We start from the raw sequence: 20626 nt of genomic DNA on the forward strand, positions 1-20626 counted from the left end.
ATCTAATAATTTTTTTCAAAGACAGGTCTAGTCTACAGGTTTGAGTTCTGAATCTCGTTTTTCACACAGAAAAAAATAGCAAACTATGTGTATGAATCACAGTTTACATCAGTAGATGGTATCACCCCAAAAGTTGCTCTAATATAATCAGTTTTTAAAGCTGCTCAGCATTAGACTTGAGTCAAGTAACTTACAAAATGCAATAAGACTCTAAACAGCACATATTATTTACGTATCATAATACAAAAATACACATAACGTACTGATAAATTCACCATAAAAACTGTACCTGCATATTTTCTCTCAAATCCGTGGCATCTCGTATAGGCTGGAGAGCATTCTTGAACACTTCATCTATTGTTTTAATCCACAGTGTTCTCACAGAAGCATACTCCCGTGATTTCTTGCCCTTCCTCACAGAGAGGCCCCGCTTATGAGGTTTCCCACCACCCCTTCGATTAGTAATGGCCACATGCACGAACAAGGAAGCATGTGCTAACATTTCACCAGTTAAAGACTGCAGAGGAACATGACGATAACCAGTCTGTAGACACTCAAAGGGAATAGTGTACTGCCCGATAAACTCATCCCCAATGTAATCATCATCCAGCACTACAAAACGCACCATTGCTAGTTCTGGTAAATTTATTTGAAATTCAAAACTTTCATCAAAAATTGGATTATCACCATTCTGGTGCATAGTCTTTGTCCTTTGCTCGGCACAGTCAGCAGGGATTCCATGTATTTCAACATAGACATATGGATCCACAACATCACCTTTGGCACCTGATCCTTTGGGTTTAGGGAAGTTTTGCCCACTAATGATTTTAATATGAAGCAGCTGAGGTGAAACTCCAGGCACAGTGTCTTTTGTGTTTGCACTAAAGAAAGATACTTCTTCTCTCATGATAGCAGGACGAAGGACGTAGCCACAGTTCCCATTTTGTCGAAACCAACCAATGTTAAGATCCATCATTAATCCAGGCGTCTGAAAGTTCATGGCTACTATCTGACAACCACATTTCCAAAAATCCTGGGGATTCATATTACTAGAGTCAATCCTCATAGGACTGGGAAAAACTCTGGCAAGAAAACGTTTGTTATAATTTACAAAGTCTCCCGGGTTTTCATTGGCATATTTGCTAGCAAGCACTTCATTAAATGAGCACACTTCCCAGTACTTCTGGAGCTGAAATGAAACTTGAAACTCTTTGAACTGAACTGATTTACATATGCTTACCAACTCAGAGAGCTCTTTGCAAAGCTGAAATCGTTTCCCAGTCAAAGAGTTTTGTTGTTCTACACCCTCTTTCCCCACTCTTTGTGACATTTCTGCCCCTTCATCTTCATCCGTAACATCTCCTTCTAGTCCAGAACAATTTGAGGAAAGCTTTTTTGCTTTAATTAGTATTTTTCCTTTAAGTGATTCCGGTGATGGAAGATAAGAATCTTCAATGTTTGGAGACTGCGTATGTAGTTTGTCTCCCAAAATTTTCTTCATGTGTTGTACCATCACTTTCTGCTGTTTTATAGAACAGTGATTTTCTAAACATAAAATAAGAGGATACTCTGAAGCAAAAAATGCATACTTGTTAATAATGTCAATCACACTACGGAAGACAATCTGAGAAGTCATTGTATGTCCCGTGTAAATCACAGGCTCATTATCTGGACCGTCCCAAACATCCAGTTCAACACTGCGACAACCCATTTTAAGAGCACGAATATAACCCGTGATGTCAGAAGGCCCTCGAAACTGATCCTCTATCAAGTATGTATTATGAGATGAATTTATAAAATAATGAGATAATGGCTGTTTCATATCTTGACAAACTTTTTTATGTTCTGGGTCAAATATGTGGCAGTCTGGTGAAGTAAGGTAATTCGTGAACCCATCTATAGAAAGCCAACCTTTTTCCTGGCCCTCTTTGGCTGGCTCATATTTCTGAATAATTTCAAGGCTTATTTCTTCTGTGACATGTGCCATACCCTGTTCTGCTTCTAAAAACATCATAAGGTCCTTGGTATCTAGGAATTCTTTATTGCTTGAAAACTGAACCAACAGGAAATAGATTTCAGGTCGAGTACAAAGCTCATGAAAAACTTCAATAAACTCTTCTTTTGTTACTTCAGTACCAGTTTTTTCCTTGGATCTATGTAACTCCTTGAATTTTAATTCAATTTTATTTGTTTTTAAACCAGGATTTAAGTCTTTTATAAACTGTACAGCATTACACAGGGGTATATGTCCTACATTATCTACATCCGATTCACTGAACATTTGTGAAAGCCATGAAGTCCGCATATTATCTTGAGTACTTTCTATCATGTCTAGAGTATGTTTTCCGTAAGAAATCAGGTATCTTAAGCCAGTAACCCAAACATTTGCAATATCTGCTGAGTTAGCAACAAGATCTAGTGACTCATAGTTTTCTCCATATATGATTGAAAAAGCGCAGTCTTCTGATATCTGGTCATATATTCCATTGCTGCGAAAAATATCTGTATTTTTTCCTGTTCTTACTTCTTTGATTGACTTGATGTCAATCTTTGCTTTTTCAGAATCCTTTTTTGAAGGTTCCCAGCGTAGGGATTGCATATCTGCATCTAAAAGAAAGTATCGGTGATACACTCTGGAATTGGATCGAATCTTTTTGAGCTCAGAGCCTTCAACCATTGCATTTATACAGTCACTTGCACTGCTGATCTTTTTCTCAGTTGGCATACTGCTGAAAGACACCGTCTTCTTCCGTTCTCGTTTTTGTTTCGTACCATCCTGGTAAACGGGGGGGAAGAAAAGAAAAGAAAACATGTATCAGTATCATTTTGCTCAATATTGAAATAGGTTTCAGCTTACACCTGAAAGTTAATAAAGCACTCCGAGAAGGTCTGCATGTGATGACCAGCACATTTGTATTGGAATCATTACAAATTAAAACATTGATAATAGCTTAACATTTGCTCCTCTGTATAGACATAACATTTTTTTTTTTTAATGTATTTTTCATAAACACAGAATTAATCAAGGAAAGTTTTAGGAATGTTAATAAAATAATAATGTTGTATATATACATTTTATCAATAATAATCTATTTAAATACGTAGTTGGTCTACAGCCAAGGCAGTAGGAAGTAAGATATCTTCTGAGCCTTTACATAGTACTACAGATACTTGCAAAACAAAATGCAATGCTTTAATACCACGCCAACGTGATCTTCTCAAGAATACTAGAGAAACAATAATACAAAATTAGTTATTTAAAATTCATAGGATATGGTCCTTATCTAAGTGTACAGACAAGACAGCACTTAACATGCTTAGATCCCTCCTCTACTGCACCCATCCATGTTCTTCTCTCAGTCTGTCTATAGTATTGTCACATGCATCCCAGCCCCATTTTAGAAAAACACACATTTTAGAAAAAATCCACATTAGTCTTAATGAGCTACACTGAAAAATAAATGACAGGACTGGAGCAGATAATTCACTCTACATTCTGAATTTCAGGAAATACAGTGACAGTGACTCAGGAGGGAGTGCCTGAGAGGGTTAAAGGTTAACAAGTTCCAAAGAAGATGTGCATGGTCAGAAAGACAGTGAATGGAAAGGCAAGACCTGGTCAAGAAAGGAAGCAAAGTTCACCTTTGCTCATAAAACTATGAAAGAACCCTGAGTTCTTAGCCTGCTAGAGAAAGCCTTGATAGAAGACTAGGTATCTAATTCATTAATCAAACAAAATTAAGAAGAAAAATAATGTCACTTAGCTTAATTGCTATTTATATTGATTCAAACAAGTATAAGTCAATAACAGATTAGATACAATCAATTCCTCAATAATTTTTTTTTGCTTTCATTATCTGCATCTTTTTTAAGAATAAAAAATACTGCAACAGTTTAAACAGTTGCATGCACTGAGAAGCAACTCTATAAGACTTTTAGTCTGAAATAATCTTTTAATGGAATAACCTTTTTATGTTAGATATCCCATTTAGAAGTGTTCTTATATTCCAGCTTTGCTTGAAAAAAACGTATCCAGATTTCTACAACAAAATTGTTAATTTTCCGTCGAACAGTTTTCCATTTGAAGTACATCCCGGTGCAAATAAGCATCACATATAAGACAGAAAGGAGAGGAAAAGAAAGCTTTTAACAACTAAAATACAAACAGATATTCAAATAAAAATCATCCTATAGAGAATGCACTTTCAGTTCATGTCATATATATTCTTCATTTAATTTCATAGAGTTAAAAATTATGTGCAATAATTCTGTTTTTATGATTCAATTCATAAGCACTGCAAAGCTTTTCAATGAAAACAGTGAAGTAGACTTAATATTCGTGGTTCCATGTTTGGAAAAAATAATTAACCATATGATTACTGCACCTTTAATGACAGCAGAATATCCTTTACACAAGCTCTCCAGAGCCTAGTAAAAATTAATAACCCTACAAAGGACTGATTTAGTCTAAGTCCAAACCTCTGCAATGGATATTATGCAAGGCTAACTTGAAATGTCATTTCATGTAGTTCGGTCATTAAGATTGCTTTCAAACAAAGGAAAGTTTCCTTACTTGGAAAAAAAAAAATACAAATGTGATTTTTGTTCACAAAGGTTTTAGTTCTATTTTAACCCTCATTTATCCAAGGTTTTAGTTCTACTTTAAGCCTCATTTATCCATATCACTGAATTTGAAGGAAAAGAAGGGTGAGTCCCATAGAACTGAGCAATGAAGTTCTTTTCCGGTGTCTCGGGCCTTGAAATGAAGTGTGCTAAACTGCTTAGATTTTTCAGACACAAATCTAGGAGGGGAATATGATCCATAAACTCCTTCATGAGACAGATGGCAGATAACCTCCTGACATGAGAAGCATCAAGGGTTGGGAAGTATCACCTTGCCTGTTCATAATCAGTATTTTTAAAGCCAAAAAACAATGTATGCCTTTCTCCATCAAGACCATGTCTGATCCTAGACACCAAATAGCAAGGGAGAAAAAAAAAAGTGCAGTTTCTTGATGCCATCTAACGTTAGCAAGTCCATCTCACAGAATTCTCATTCGCAAGCAGTTTCTGAAAGCCTGAATTGGAGTTCACACATATGTATTAGAAGAATAATTTAATCTAGCACGTGCAAGACCATTTTACTTGCTTGCTAGATGAATCCAAGGCCATTTCAACAGCATTCTACTTTTCTGCAGGGCAAAACAGTTGCCCCACTTGTCTTACTCATGTAAAGCCTGCTGGCAGTAGATATCACTCCTTGAATGTGATAACCACAAAGACAAATTTTAAAATACTCTGCAGAGTTTCTCACAGCTCTGAGCTCCAGAATACTGATCATAAGATTTGCTTCTCAAAAGACCAGGGATCCTGAGGTTGCAAGAGTCCTCATCCCAATAGACACAGGGACAGTCACAATCAATCTGAATAAACAAAAGAACTTAAAGGATATTTTCACAAAGACACAGGCCAGGACCATCTACCAAATTACAGAAGATTTACAGAAGAGAAAGACAAGGGAAACTCTCCCTCATATACTGAAAATGTAATTGCATATTCTGTATTTAACAAGTTTGTGAGCCTCCGCAATAGAGTCTGACATGGAAAAGAAGACAGATGTATTCTGCTATATAATGTGGAGGATTTCTCCTTGACTTTGGGGTGCATTCGTGACCTGGATCCAGCCTCTCATGGCCTTATGTCTGACTTACAGATTAGCAAACTTCATGTATCTGACAATTTCTCAGCATTCACAAAACAGTGTTCTCAATGCTATTCAAGATGCTCAAAGTGAAACCTCTCCAGCATGGCTTCATAATTCTGTCCATCACAGAAACTAGATTTTTTGTTGAAAGAGCTCTCTAGTATCACATCACTATTCGGATTATAACTGACCCTGTCATCACAAAGCAGAACTTTTAGGACTGCATGTTCTTTAGAAGGCATTAACGCTGAAACCAGAATGACCACCTCATCAATACATTTCCAAAAACAGGTGTCACATCCAATTTCATCTCCAACAAATTTTGAGATGGAAAAAGTGCAGATGAACAGCACAAAGAGTTTAGTTTATCCAGGAGTTTGTGCCCACAGAAAGCAAGTTCAAACACCAGAAATAATCCCAGCTGACATCTATAGCACTTAAAGAAAGCTGAAGAAAAATGCTTAAAAGAGCACATAGAGAAGACAGGCTTGTTCAAAGAGTCTCTCCATGGTAACTTGTTTATTATTACTATCTCTCTCACAAAACAAAACAATGAAATACTTACGTGACTAAGAAAGCACTGTTGCCAAAAAAAGAATAACCCAGAAGTTCAGATATCGCTTGGTATAGGAGAATGTAAGGTGTTCTAGAAGGAAAGCTGTAGAGCCAAGACAGCCCCCAGCCTTCCCAAGGTGGAGGTGAAGGGTCTGCGGAGATGCAAGTGAGCTCCACACAGCAGAGAATGACCCTCCCATGGATCAGCCAGTGGGGGTCTCTGAGATGGGAGACTATGACTCCATCTGCCTCCATAGCTACCTGCAGTTCTGATGTGGTAGTTATGGTAACTGGGATTTGAAGGTGAAGCCTTTGTCTGCCTTTTGCCCACAAAGGTACTCCTTTTGAAACGTTGCTTTACAGTGATGAGACAACGGTAACAAAAGGAAGTGGCAGAATGACACATTTTTAGAGCACTTGTCCAGGAAGTGAAAGCTCCTGGTGTTGATACTCTGCAAACATTTCACTTGGTGACTCCAAATGCTAACTGCACAGGCAGTCCACGCAGCAGGGACCATAACTCTGAGACTTGCCTGCTCAGAGAAATAGTCATTCCCCTTGTTTAAGCTTTACCTTACATTTCCATTTGTGGTTATGCACCAGAGGTTGCGCAGAAGAGTGGAAGGCAGTTCCATCCCCACCCCAAAAACGCTCTCCCAGCACATGAGGAGCTGCAGGCCTGAATTTACTGTCATCTAGCAAAAAGCTGTTTTGGAAGTAATTTAATGGCATCTGTAGCCAATGCTTGCAATACAATTCACTGTTTTATGACAGGACTGAGAATCTAGCGATCTCTGCGATGAACACAGAGGAAACTACCCTTGTCACATTTTATATAACTCAATGACTTACTTTTATTCCTTGTGTGATGCTTAACTGGCACATTTCACTATGAAATCTGCCCATTTTCTTCAAATACAATGCAGCAGCAATTACAAAAATCACCCAATTTAACAATGCCATCTATAACATAAGTCTATTTCAGAAAGTGGCTTACTTTAAAAAAGAATTGAAGCCCTGCTTATTTATTGTACTTTTCTTCAAAATCCTGCATAGCAGAAAAACATAGAGCTCTCTTCAAAAAAGTATGCTTAATAAATGTGGTAATAATAGAAATGATCATTTATTTCTCCAAACACTAAAAAATGCATCATTATTATTTATGGATCATCTGTGTACAGATGCCAGCTCATTGCAGACCAAAACATGCAACATTATAAAAGAAACTAAGAAAGCTTTTGTGTGTGAGTCAGTACAAGAAGAAGGGAAAAAAAGGAACTGCAACTAAAATCAGTTTAGAAATTTTACATCACTGTTACAGAAAATCTAGCCCTGATTTTAAAGTTATACAGGAGGGCAGCTCTAAAATAATGCCACCTATTTTATTATGTTATTATGTCCATGACAACAGAGGTGGATGTTGGTGGTATGGCAGTAGAGGTTGAACTTCCAACCAACAATCCATAACATGTGAACTACCATCAGCAAGTTTGCAAAACACCAAGCTGACCTGGACAAGCTTGAAAGGGGGTCCATGTGAATGAGGCTCAACAAGGCTAAGTGCAAGGTGCTGTGCTTGTGCTGAGGCAATCCCAGACATGAGTACTGACTAGGGGAAGAAGTATTGAGAAAAGCCCTGTGGAGATGGGTGTGAGGGTTCTGGTGGACGAGAAGCTAGACATGAGCCACAAGCATTCACCTGCAGCCTGGAAGGCCAACCGTATTCTGGGCTACATTAAAAGAGAGGTGGCCAGGAACACAAGGGATGTGCACTTCCCCCTCTATTCCGCCCTCATGAAGCCCCATCTGCCTCCAAGTCTGAGGCCTCCAGCATAAGAAAGCTGTGGAACTGTCAGAATGCATCCAGAGGAAGGCCATAAAGATGATCAGAAGGCTGGAACACCTCTCCTGTGAAGAGAGGCTGAGGGAGATGAACTTGCTCAGCCTGGAGAAGAGAAGGCTCTGGAGAGATCACACTGTGACCCTCAAGTACTATAATGTGGCTTATAAAAGAGATGGAGAGCAATCGTTTACACGCACAGATAGTGACAGGACAAGGGAGAATGGTTTTAAGTTGAAAGAAGAGAGATTTAGATTAGATGTCAGGAAGAAAGTTTTTACTCAAAGTGTGGTGAAGCACTGGCACAGCTGCCCAGAGAAACTATGGATGCTTCATCTCTGAAGGCACTCACAGCCAGGTTGGATGCGGCCCAGGGCAGCCTCAGCTGGTGGGTGGCAGCCCTGCCCATGGCATGGAATTGGGCTAGATGACTTTTAACATCACTTCCAATCCAAGCCATTCTATGATTCTACAAATTCTGTCTGAAAGTGATAAAAGCATCATGCACTATCAGGCATACATATTAATGGCACTGGACCAAGTGAAGTCATTAAGTTATTTTAACAATATAGGAAAAAAAACACACAAAACCAAGTCTATTAATTATTTTAAATTACACTTAATTAAAAATATGAAAGTAGTTCTTCTTCCAAGTATGTCTACATATTAATGTAGACTGAATTTTTTTTCATTGGCAGTTCAACAACCTGCACTTTCAGAATGGCTCTGGTTTCCACATTCTGCTTTTCCCCAAGAAAAGCACAAGCACTAGATTGACCTTTTAGGGGTGCAGGAGGCAAGGTCTTCTTTGGAATAGAGGGTTATAAAAAAGATGGTGAGGGAGGGTAGACAGTTCCCCATTAGGAACCATATTCTCAAAGGGTGGAGCTCTACATCCTCGGTACAGCCCCTCTCTGCATGAGTCACCACTCAGCCACACTCCTCTTTCCAGATATGTAAGGTGCTCATATCAGTACCTCTTAAGTTGTCACTGCAATGAGAATTTCACTAACACAGTGACCCAAATTCACTAAAAAGCATGCACATTATAGTGCTTTAACACAGCTGTACAAAGCTTGCAGAGCATATGAAAATCAAAATAAGAGAAAACTCTCCAAGTAATTACCAGTTTAGCTAACAGAATTCCAAACACTTTCAGAAACAGCGTGTATTGCATCACATTGAGTACAATAGTCTCTGAATCGAATTGTAGCTACTGTTCAACAGCACACAGTCCTCAACATTTATATTTAAGACAAAGTAAAGAACATTCAACTGAAATAACAGACATTTGGGAGGAGACAAAACACCAGCTATTTTGAAAATACAGGGCCTCCCACTCATTGTGAATCACTAAATTTGAGCTCAGCATTTAAATATTTTTCCAAGCTTGCACTCATGGCATATTTGATGTCTGAATAAGTCTTTTAGGAGAATTGTATTTTTTCAGCGTGTGGTGGATTGACTCCAATTAGAGACAGTACACAATGTTAGAAATAACAATGATGGGGAAAGAAAAATATGAAGATTAGCTGCATAAGTAACAATTCATTATCTTTTTGTCTTTATTGCTAAAAGAAATCTATTATTAAAGGAACATGGATGCAGGGCAAGTCTTAGTTCAAACTTCAAACAAAAACAATCTGTATTATTTCAGATCAGCTAGTTGCATGCTTTCATGATACCACTAAGCCAACAGCTGAACACCAACAAGAAAGGGAGCTATGTCCACCTTACTGTTGCTATTCCTTCCTTAAATGTCTCTTCTTCATCCTATCGCAGGTGCATCTTATTTTCTTCTTCCTATCCCAGCTCCTCAGGTCAGCATCAGTGTCTGTCTCACATTCAGAGAGTGAATTTACCTCACTTACTGAAGAAGCAAAAAAAAAAAAAATCCCATGTTTGCTGAATTAGTTTTCTGTAGTTTTAGTGAACTGAACTGATTTGCTGTGTGATCAGATGAACATCAAGAATTTCAAAAGCATACTGAACACAACAGCAAGGTATAAGAAAGAACTACACCATCATGAAACAACAGAATTAAAGCTCTCAGAGCTCTCATGGGTCATTTAGCTCCACTTCACTTCAAGAAAACGGGACACCAGGAAAAACACAATTACTACATGAGAGACATCACCACTACAATAGCAATTAGAAAGTGCAGAGAATAATGGTTTGTATTGTCCCAGGTTATTTTTAGAGCAAACAATTTAACTTTGTTAACTGACTGTGATGAGCGGGGAAATAGCAGGATATGTTTTTGCAAATAAAGTCAGGGCTAAGGACTTCGTTGCACAACTTCTTACAAAAGAGCTTAGTCATTTCATCAGTTCACTAAAGCTACACAATATTTTTGTTGTTGTTCGTTTATTTAATGTTTTTGTGTTTCTGTCTCGAGTAGCTTTAGGCTCTGGAAAGTCCAAATGCTCTCTGAGCAGGTCACAAGGCTGAACCCCTGCTAAGAGGTTCTCCAACAACACTTCTCCGACAAAGACACCGACACATTCACATGTGTGCTGCTACTTGCTCTCAGAACTCCGTCACTCAGGTCCTAAAGATGACACAAGCTAAGCAGGATAAGAGAACATCCAAACTCCAGCACTAAAACTAACAGCTTGAACATACTGAAGGCATATCTTGAAAAGTGAACTGGATGATACTGGTAACCGTTGTTGCTTGCAAATCACTCTGGAGGTGTCTACACAGAGAACTAGAAAAGCAATTACAGCTTTCTTTGTAAAAGTAAATGACAAGACAGTGATTGCACTGAGCACTCCTGTTGCCCCCAGCTTTCAACAGGCATTCTGAAGTTTTAATTCTCAGCCTCAATTTTAACTGCAATAGAGCCTACATACTAAAATAGCTTAGCCATCTCTTCACATAGTCATGTACAGCAGCAAAATGCATGCTTGGCCTCTTGAGGATCCATTAATTAGCTTTTTTTAAACTAAACATTAAATCAAAGTGGTATTTCACTACATATTAACTCAGCACACATAGGTCTATTCCATATGTTTTTCAAAAGAAAGTAAACAATTTGATATTACTTACTCCACTGAAAATAAAGTAGCAACTATTTAAACCATGTTTGATTTTGACTAGTAGCATTTATAAATTAAAAAGAAATAGTCACCTATAACAACCAAGTCTTCTCCATTCTGCAGTTTCATGCTGCCAATTAAGTTCAGCAACTGCTGTAGCTCATAGAAATGTGGTTCCATTTATAGATCAATATTCATAATGAGAGAACTTGAGAATATTGCATCTGAATATTAAAATAGAATAGTAAAAATGACACTAAAACACCACTGAAGCATTCTTTCCTATATGTGTACATCCAGTGAGGATACATTGATGATGTTATAATAAAGAGTCATTTGGTTTCAAAGATTAACTTCTGACACTGGTGAGAAAGGGAAAGGGAAGAAAAGTCTGATCTCAAAAGAAAATAAATAAGAAGCATCAAAGGAAACTGCCTACACTGTTGGGAGCCTAAAGAGAGCGAAAGACCAAGTTATACTTGGCATGGAAGTCTAAGTTTTTATTTTCATTGAGTCAGTTAATGTTCAGGCTTCTGAGTAACACTTCCAGTGGAGCAAAACAGGCATCCAGTTTTCACAAACTAAGTAAAACCAAAACCATACACATTTCAGATCTAAAGAAACCCAGTATTTTAACCTAACTCATATAAACTACAGTACTTATTTATGAAAACTAAGAAGTGATCAGTCCTAAACTGTGATAGAGGAAATTGCATCAACAGAAAGTTGTTAAAAATTACTTAAGGGTACTATATGATCTTAGAGATCCCTTCCAATCCAAACCATTCTGATACCATGGTTCTGTGAACACACTGTACGTTTTCAGGAGTTTCTCCCTGTCCTCTCCATAGGCTGGCTTCCCAGACAGACAAAGCAAAGAGCGTAATTAAAATCCTTTGTCTGAAAGCATTATCCAAATGCTTCTTGAATTGGCAGCTTGGGGCTTCGACCACTGCCCTGGACAGCCAGTTCCATGCCCATCACCTGCTGGTGGAGAACCTTTCCTAACATCCAACCTAACCAGCCACTGATGCCATTTCTTCCCACCCTGTTGCTGTCACCAGATAGAAGAGATCAGCGCTCCCCTTAGGAGGAGCTTCCCTCAGCCTCATCTGCTTTGAGCTGAACAAACCAAGGGACATCGGCCATTCCTCACATCTTATTCTCTAGACTCTTCCCCATATCTGTAGCCCTTCCTAAGATGCTTTTATCAGCTTTTATCTCCCCCTTATGCTGCGGCACCTTAATATGCAGCCAGTGCTCAAGGTGAAGACACACAGTGCAGAGCAGAGCAGGACAACCCCTTCACCCACTGATAGTGCTGAGTCTGGTACAGTCAAGGGTACAGTTGACCCTTTGGGCTGTCAAGCCACTCTGCTGGCCCAAATTCAACTTGCTGCCAACTAGAATCCCAGGTCCTTTTTTACAGGGCTGTTCTCTCACCCCTCATCCCTCAGCCAGTATGTAGAGCCAGGGCTGCCCCATCCCAGGTTCGGAATCCAGCACTTGCTCTTCTACATGCATATGGTAACTACCCTCAAATTTGGCAAGATCTTGGTGCAAGGTCTCTGCAGCCTCAAGGGTACCAACACTTCCCAATTTAGCTTCATCCACAGATTTACTTAATATAACTTCCAGATCTTTATCAGAGTAATTGAAAACCTTATAGATAAGTAAGTGGCTTGAAAATGGAGTCTTGCAGAATCCCACCTGTTGTAACTAAGTTGACTCTCAGGCCAGAGCCTCCCCCCAACCAAAACAGCCATAGAGGAGGAGGATGGATCTTCCCCCACCAAAGCAGCTTTAGCTTCAGAGGAGCAGCAGCTCCAAGACAATAGCAATGTCAAGTCCATGGACATGGACCTACCTCCAGAGGAAGTACTGCATCCAACTCTATAAGGGCTTGACAGGCGCCACAATATTGCGCTTGCTTGGAGATATTGCCATGTGTGTCAGCAGTATACCAGGGCTCTCAAATTTGATCTCAGTGTTGAGGAGTCACTATCCACCAGTGTATGGGAACTGCTGAGTCACGGCCTGAACCTCTGATTGATCACCTGAGGCCAGCCATGAGTCAGCCAGAGGAGCACAGCTGAAGGCAATTCACCTGTGTGACCGGAAAGGGTGGAGCCTGGCTCCAGCCCTCCTAGACCTATTTAAGAGCTGGCTACCAGCAGGGAAGGATCTCGTCTGGAGATCCCTTCTTCTGGTGCCTTCTGTAGGTGAGCCTAGCATATAGGTAAGCCTTCTGTTTATTCTCCTTATTATCTTAGTCTACTTTGCCTAATTCTCTTGTTCTTTTGTGATTATAACATCTTAATATCTATTGATTATACAACTAGAAAGCCCCTGCACTAGCTGCTGATCTTTCTACACTCTTTATTCCCCATCCTTCATTCTTCCCTCTAAGACCTCTCATCTTTTCTTTGCTGAGCTCAGAAGAAAAGGGAAGGACTGGAACTGGCATCCTCTGAGCTGCTGTGCCAGGACAACAGGAGAAGTCCAGTGGACAGCCCCAAGATTCCTGCAGCCTCCAGATGAGCCCTAAGGAAGACAGCAGGACTGGGACTGGTGTTCTCTGAGCTCCAGTGCCAGGACAACAGGAGCAGCCCAGCAGATGGTCCCAAGCTCCATAAAGCCTCCAGGTGATGTTAGAGAAGCTACAGAGACAGCTGTATCTTTGGAGAAGTAGAAGACTTTGCTTTAGACAGGAAGAAGGTCTGACATTCAGCATGAAGGTCCAATCTAGTTGTTACATTAGGACTTCTTTTCAAGACAGGACAATAAACATAATAAAATAAAATTTAAAAAACAGTGAATTACTCTCCTTTTTGGTACTTTAGAGCCTGCAATGACACTTCTGTGCCCCTCTTATCTCCCCATTGCCAAAGTTTGCATAGTGGAGCGAGGGCCCAGGCAGCACAGGGCAGACCACGAACATGTCTTTGCTGAGCACCAGGCATAGAGAGTGAAGGGGGGGTAAAGGGGGGCTGTAGGGCAGCAGAACTGCCTCCTCCTCTCACTGCAGAGTGGCACCAAGGGATGGGAAAGGCCTCAGCAGCCCCTGGCACCCGGTGGTTGGTGCAGAAGGGTACAGTATCTCTGCACACTTCCAATCACATCTCAGGTTTTTTCAAGTATTCATAGCTGCAAGTCTTCACTGCTGTTGGAAAGCAATGCATTTTTCTATTTTCTGATTCGGGCATAAACAACAACTTGCTTGAATTGGCAAAATAAATAATGTCTGTAACACAGATGTCAGGCTTCACAGTTTAAGGCAAAAATACAGTACGTTAGGAATTTATAGATACAACACACAATCACTGTGTTTGAGATTTTGTAATTTCAGATAAAGCACTGGATCTGCAAAAATGTACATCACATCTCTACTGCTCCTCTTCAGCATCAGAGACAAAGAAGAATGAGGATCAGCAAGAGGTGAGTGGGAGTACTGGCTCAGTCCTCTGTACCCTTCCAACTAACTGTTGGTAAAGCCTGTTCAGCACCTTTCCCAAAGTTTATCACAGACAACAGGGTAAGCCACCTGATAAAAAGGAGCTTCTGGAGCATGCATCTTGGAGTGCCATTGTTATTATGTTCTCCATTATAATTTAAAGTATTACATAAATCTAAATAATAAATAAAAAAATAAGGAAAAGGGCACAGAACTCCAATGCAGGCAACAATCATATTTTTCAATGCTGAAAATGCAGCCAGTAGGTGAAAACAACAGTGTTTGTTACGAAATACTGATTTAGTCGTACAGCAAACAAGTATACTGTCTCTCCTCCGCAGTGTAAGCTCAAATTGACAGCCAAGGGAATACCATGTAGGCTACTTTACACTTAGGAGTGTAACTTTAAACTTAGGCTCATAAAAAATGAGCAGCAGATTTGTATATGTCATTGTAACCTAAATTAGAGGACTGGACTTTTTCATGCATCCATATTTGTCATCCCACCATACCTCTCACCACAAAGTTACACAGTAAATTACACTACTTCCCTTCCATTCATTTGGCATTAATTTCTACCTGTACTGCCAATTCATGTATTTTATCCAAATTTCAATCCAAGTGTCATCTGCTCTCTTGAGAAGATATTAGTGTTTTTTTTATATGTACTTTTCTGTCACTCAGTGTTTGCCAAGAAAGGCACAAGTAAAATTAGATGAAGTAGCCTTTAAGGAATAAGTACAATAAGAGGAATAAAATTTATATTTTTCTTCTAAAAATGATCATTGCTTCTGCCCTATAGCTCACAGAATCCTAGAATTGCTCAGGTTGGAAAAGACCTTCAAGATCATGTCCAACCTCAACCTAACCATGCTAGCCTAACAACCCTCTGCTAAATCATGTCCCTGAGCTCCCTAATCTTCAATTGATTTACTTAATTGTAATTGATAAGTGGTGTCTTCAAATCTGCTTCTTGAATAATTACATTTGGACAAATTTCATAAGATGGCTCTAAAAAAAAAAAAAAAAAAAAAAACCAGAACTTCACAAGTTCTACTGTTATATTTCTGTGGTTTGAGACAACTCAAATTACTTTTCTTCAAATAGAAGAGTGACTATTAGCAATATTAACTCTTCAATGCCATGAACATAATCCAGTGTTGAAGTAAGTACAATACATGAAACTTTCTAAAACACGCTACTTGATAAAAAAAAGATTATCTTCCAAATTCTTCTGAGTTGCCATTTCAGATGTATTACTTACTTAGAAGCCTGTTACAATTAAACTTTTATAATTATCTATTTTTAAAGCAGAAAATTCTAATATTTTTTTTTTGCCTAGTTCAGAATGTTACCATTGCTCAATGATTACGCAAGCAGAAGACATGAACCCAAGTACCTTTGCTAACCAGGTGATACTGCTGATTCTGGTATGCGTTTTCCTTGTTGACTTTCAGATGTATGTAACAGTCGTCAAACAATTATAGGAAACTCTCATTCTGAACCCTACAGTGATGCCTTTTTCTCCCTTAACTCTGTTCTTTAATTATTCATAAGTTACAATTACTTAGAAAAGAACATTGAACTATAAATATTTAATAGAAGATGCCCATGACAGAAAGACACATAAGAGAGATTACGAAAAACAAATACTGTAAAGTATTTGTTTAACCTGAGCTAACAACCAATAAGCAAGGCATATGCTCTTTAGATTTTCATAGCTTTGACAAACCAAATGTATTAAGTCACCTGTACGCTTTACCAAACAAGCGTAATTAAACATGTATAAATCCCTAGGCATAATAGTTTCCTCCAGTCTTTTCCTACTTTGAAGGCTTTTTACATTACATTTTCAAGCAGTTAAAGGATGCAAGAGTCAAGAGCAAATACACTGAAGCTAGTGATGTCTGAAACCCCACATACAACAGATGCATCTTAGCAAACAGCTGATGATCTTAACACAAATTGTCAGTGTAATTAAGAATTCTAGCACTTGGAATGATGACAAAGTATGCATGAATTTCTTATGTCCCAAAATCAAGTTCACACATCTTCTAGACGTGGAGGAGGGCTATGCGTCCAACATGCACTCAAACATCAGGATAACATGGCAGGTAAAAATAATTCTACTTTGAATTTTCAGAGCTCATTCTATTTAATACTTGGTATTAGCAACACTGAAAATATAGTAATGCCACAATTGTGTTCTGAAGAGGAAAAGTTAACTTGGAAAATAGAACTACTTTTTTTTTTTTAAATCACTACTACATACTAGGGAAATATCAATCTTTCATTAAGGTATTTGTCTACAGTATCTCAATACACTGTATGGAGCACTCTGAATATTCTACACATGACAAATACTGAAAAAGTTACACGACAAAGCACAAAAATTTAACTTAAATTGCATCTAAAAACTGAATCCAATCAGAGAAGCAAAACAATTCTCCCATTCAATTACTAATAATGGAATTAGTATCTGTTCCTTGTGAACCCAAAGGCCTTTGAGACTAAGTCACTCTCTCAGCATGACAGCACATCTACCTAAACCATTGACAAAAAAAAGAGCATACCTTCAGTGGTCAAGATAAAATTGAAGATGATTCATATAATACTTAGAAACCACATTCTTTTTCCTTACCTTGACCTTATAACTGCACACAATACAGCCTCATAGTGCTTAAATGACTTCGTGATGTTTTGCTCACTTGATTTATCAGAGACAAAAATAGGGTGGATGAGCTCTAAAAAAATCTTCCCCCTTATTTTCCTAGTTTCCTGCCTTTGACTGATTATTCTGTCTTGGTGTGTTTACTGATTTTTAACAAACTTTCAATCTTTGACATATCACAAATTCAAACATCCTTTATACTTCACTATTTCAACATAATGTAAAAATTCCACTTCAGCAATGAAGAATTTGTGTAATAACTGTTTTATTTTCCTGCTTCATTGTTAGTAGACTATTAGTGTCATTCAGAACTGAAAATAAATCACAGTTACCACTTTCATGCATGAAGTATATACAGAGGAACCAATGTGTGGTAGAGAGTTTTGAAAGTTTTTGTGTACAGTTGACTGAAAGATAAAGAAAATCTCAGCTGTAAATGATACCTGTGTACCAAAAAAGTACTAGAACAGACACAGTTTTATCTGCAAATGTCTCTTTTGGTTACTAATCTCACCACTCTCAATAGTTAAATTATGCCAGCAAAAAAAGGTTGCTGTTAGAATCTGTCTTTTCCCTAAAAATAGAGCTGCCCTATATGTCACCTATACCAATAAATCTAATCCAAAGGAGACAAGCCCTCAGTATTAATACTTACATTTGAACCCATAGAATAAAGGCAACCATTGAAGTGCCAAAATTAAAAACAAAAAAAGAGCAAACTGGCAGGCTGATGCTTCTGTATCACTGGATTTTAAATGTCAGTAGAGTTTAAAAGGAAAGAACAAACAATAAGTAGTATAACTATTTCACTGATGTGTTGTAACTTCTTATTTAATGCATGTTGAAACCTTATTTCAGTAGCTTGTTCTGTGCTGCATCTCTGTTACAATCATTCACAAAACTATAAGATACCTAAAGAAAAATCAGTTATTTTTGCAGATAAAATCTCAACTGACCTACAAATTCACCTCAAAATTAAAAGTTTTACAACTTTTTGCCTTGACCTTTGCATGCACAGCTATTCCAACAAAATAGTTCTAAGTTTCTGAGGTTTTCGGGCAAAGAGGGCACAAAGGCCAAAACAGTTGCTCAGTCTAAAGCATCCAAGCCATTCAGTTAAGAATACCTGGCTGTATACCAGGTAATATGAAGAAATTTACAAACCACAAGTACTTTTATGAATGATAAGCTATGTGATACATTGTTGTCGTTTTTTCCTACCTATCTTGACTCAGGACATTAAATATTCTTTGGAAACAATAAGATCTGGTTTCAAGTCATGGCCCAATTTTCCTGTTTACATACTAAAACAATCTCAGTGGCTTTCTCTTTTGCCTTTGGTTCGCAGCATACAACCCATTTTCCAAAGTGAACACAGTTATGTTCATATAAAAGAACTTCAACTGAAATGCATCTTACCCCATCTTTAAGTTTTGTGTTGTTGGGGTTTTGTTTGTTTGTTTGTTTTTTAATTGTACCACAATTAAAGGGATAGAAATTGAAAATAAAGGAACAAACTTTCACAATCACAGCAGATTCAGGCAATTCTAGCTACGCCTCATTATATTTGAGCAAAACAAAGGAAACTGTAGACGTGAATTATCCCAGGCAATGTACCATACACTCCCAAAATGTAACCACTCGCTATGTTATGAACTAGACACTGCACAAAACACCATCGCATATTAAAAATACATGTTTCTGTTGATTAGGTTTTCCTGCCTTAAGACTTCAAAAGGGAGTTTTGAAATCTATTTTTCAGAAATATTTTATTGCTTGGCAGCAAGAAATGACTGAGAAATAGATTACTTCCCAAGACATAGCATGTTAATGACTTACCTAAGAAAAAGGTGTACTAATGTGCTATTCTTTCTACAGGAGCATCACGTTATGTAAGCTCTCATTTATGCCTGGAAAAAATGCTTCTGACTCCAGGTTTGATTCTTTAACTGTCAAAAGGGACAAAGACAGCTTAGCTACTAGAAGTTTCCTTCCTCTTTAGCATAGTTTTAGTATAGATCTTTTTGGAGAGCTACATAGCACAGTACTACAGGGCAAAACTGTTTAGAAACATCAAAAATCTTGCGGAACAAGAGGGAGAAACAATGCAAATAAATGATTAACTTTTCTTAAATCCTAAGATAAAATACTACTAAATACCAGTTTGAATTGTAATAATAATGAAATAAAAGTAGAAAGTTGATAATTAGAAGTTGTTGGTAACAAAAAAAACAAACCACCCTTTGATGGATTCTATTCCCCCCACAGCATAAGACACATTTCTATTTTCAAGCTTTTTGAATTTCTAGAAACAAGAAACAATTAGCTGTACAATAAAAGAGTGTAAAAGTTTTCCAGATTTGGAAAAATCAACAGTAATTCGGCCCTGACCTCCTGCACAGGATTATTTATTTGAGCGTTTTCTAAAAGCAGCTGCAGTTGTACGCACGACATCATAAAGGATTCATTCTCACCACAGTAATTCATTATAAACACCCTTCATTTCTTGCAGGTCCCATCCAGTACAGTATTATTTCCAGAGTGCTAAGGAGCTCAACCATCAGAAACTTCTGTTAAATGGTCTGCATAGAAATACAGCAGAATTATTGCAGTTTACATAGATCCTTTTACTCTTCTCCTTACCACAGTATTTGAACCTCTCAGAATAGCATTTAGTTACAATAAAAACTACATCTGAAAAGCAAGATGCAGATTTACAAGAAGGAAATCATGGTTGAGAAACTTTCATGAGGAAAAAAGTGACTGATAGGAGCAGTCTGTTTCCAGGGCTACCAATGAACCACATGTTATGTTTTAGATGGTTTCCCAGGAAAACAATTCTGAGAATCACATCATCTATGTGCGTCTTTTTATACATATTCCTCCTAACTTTAGAACTTATTTCTTGACTTCTATTAGATCAGTTAATAGAGTAGATAGTTAGAAAAATAATAGATACTAGTCTGATTATAAAAACAGCTTAATTCAAGAGTTCAGACCTCCTCAGATCCCTCAATCAATCAACAAAATGCAGCTCTAGTGGAAACCACCTGTCACTAACTGTGTGACAGATGCAACTGATTCCAAAGCAGAGAAAAGATGCCACTGCGTTCCATCTTTCAGAGACAAGTAAAATTTCAGCCCAAAGAACTTCTCCCCTTTATTCTGTCTTCACCTAAATGAGAAGGACATACAGCACTGCGATGTAAGCATCTGAGCCACCTGTCATTACTGCCTATTGTTCAGAACTCCTTGTCAGACATTACAGCATTGCCAGGAACTCCTGTGGATCCATTAAAAAAAAAAAAAAAAAAAAAGAAGGTATCACTTCTATGTATCAAGCCCTGCTCCAATATCTGCT

At 38.1% G+C, this 20626-nt stretch overlaps 1 protein-coding gene across 1 annotated transcript in view; it reads right to left on the bottom strand.

Moving 5' to 3' along the window:
* The window catches only part of PLCL2 (phospholipase C like 2), a gene marked incomplete at both ends in the record, with an annotated part of 97968 nt that overhangs the window by 43584 nt on the left and 33758 nt on the right, over positions 1-20626 (bottom strand). Inside the window, one exon of the mRNA XM_079538184.1 lies at positions 290-2776. Coding sequence (XP_079394310.1) covers positions 290-2776 — 2487 coding nt within the window. The remainder of the gene's footprint in view (positions 1-289; positions 2777-20626) is intronic.

Source organism: Tetrao urogallus (genome assembly GCF_951394365.1).
Source record: "Tetrao urogallus genome assembly, chromosome: 7".
NCBI classification, from domain to species: domain Eukaryota; kingdom Metazoa; phylum Chordata; class Aves; order Galliformes; family Phasianidae; genus Tetrao; species Tetrao urogallus.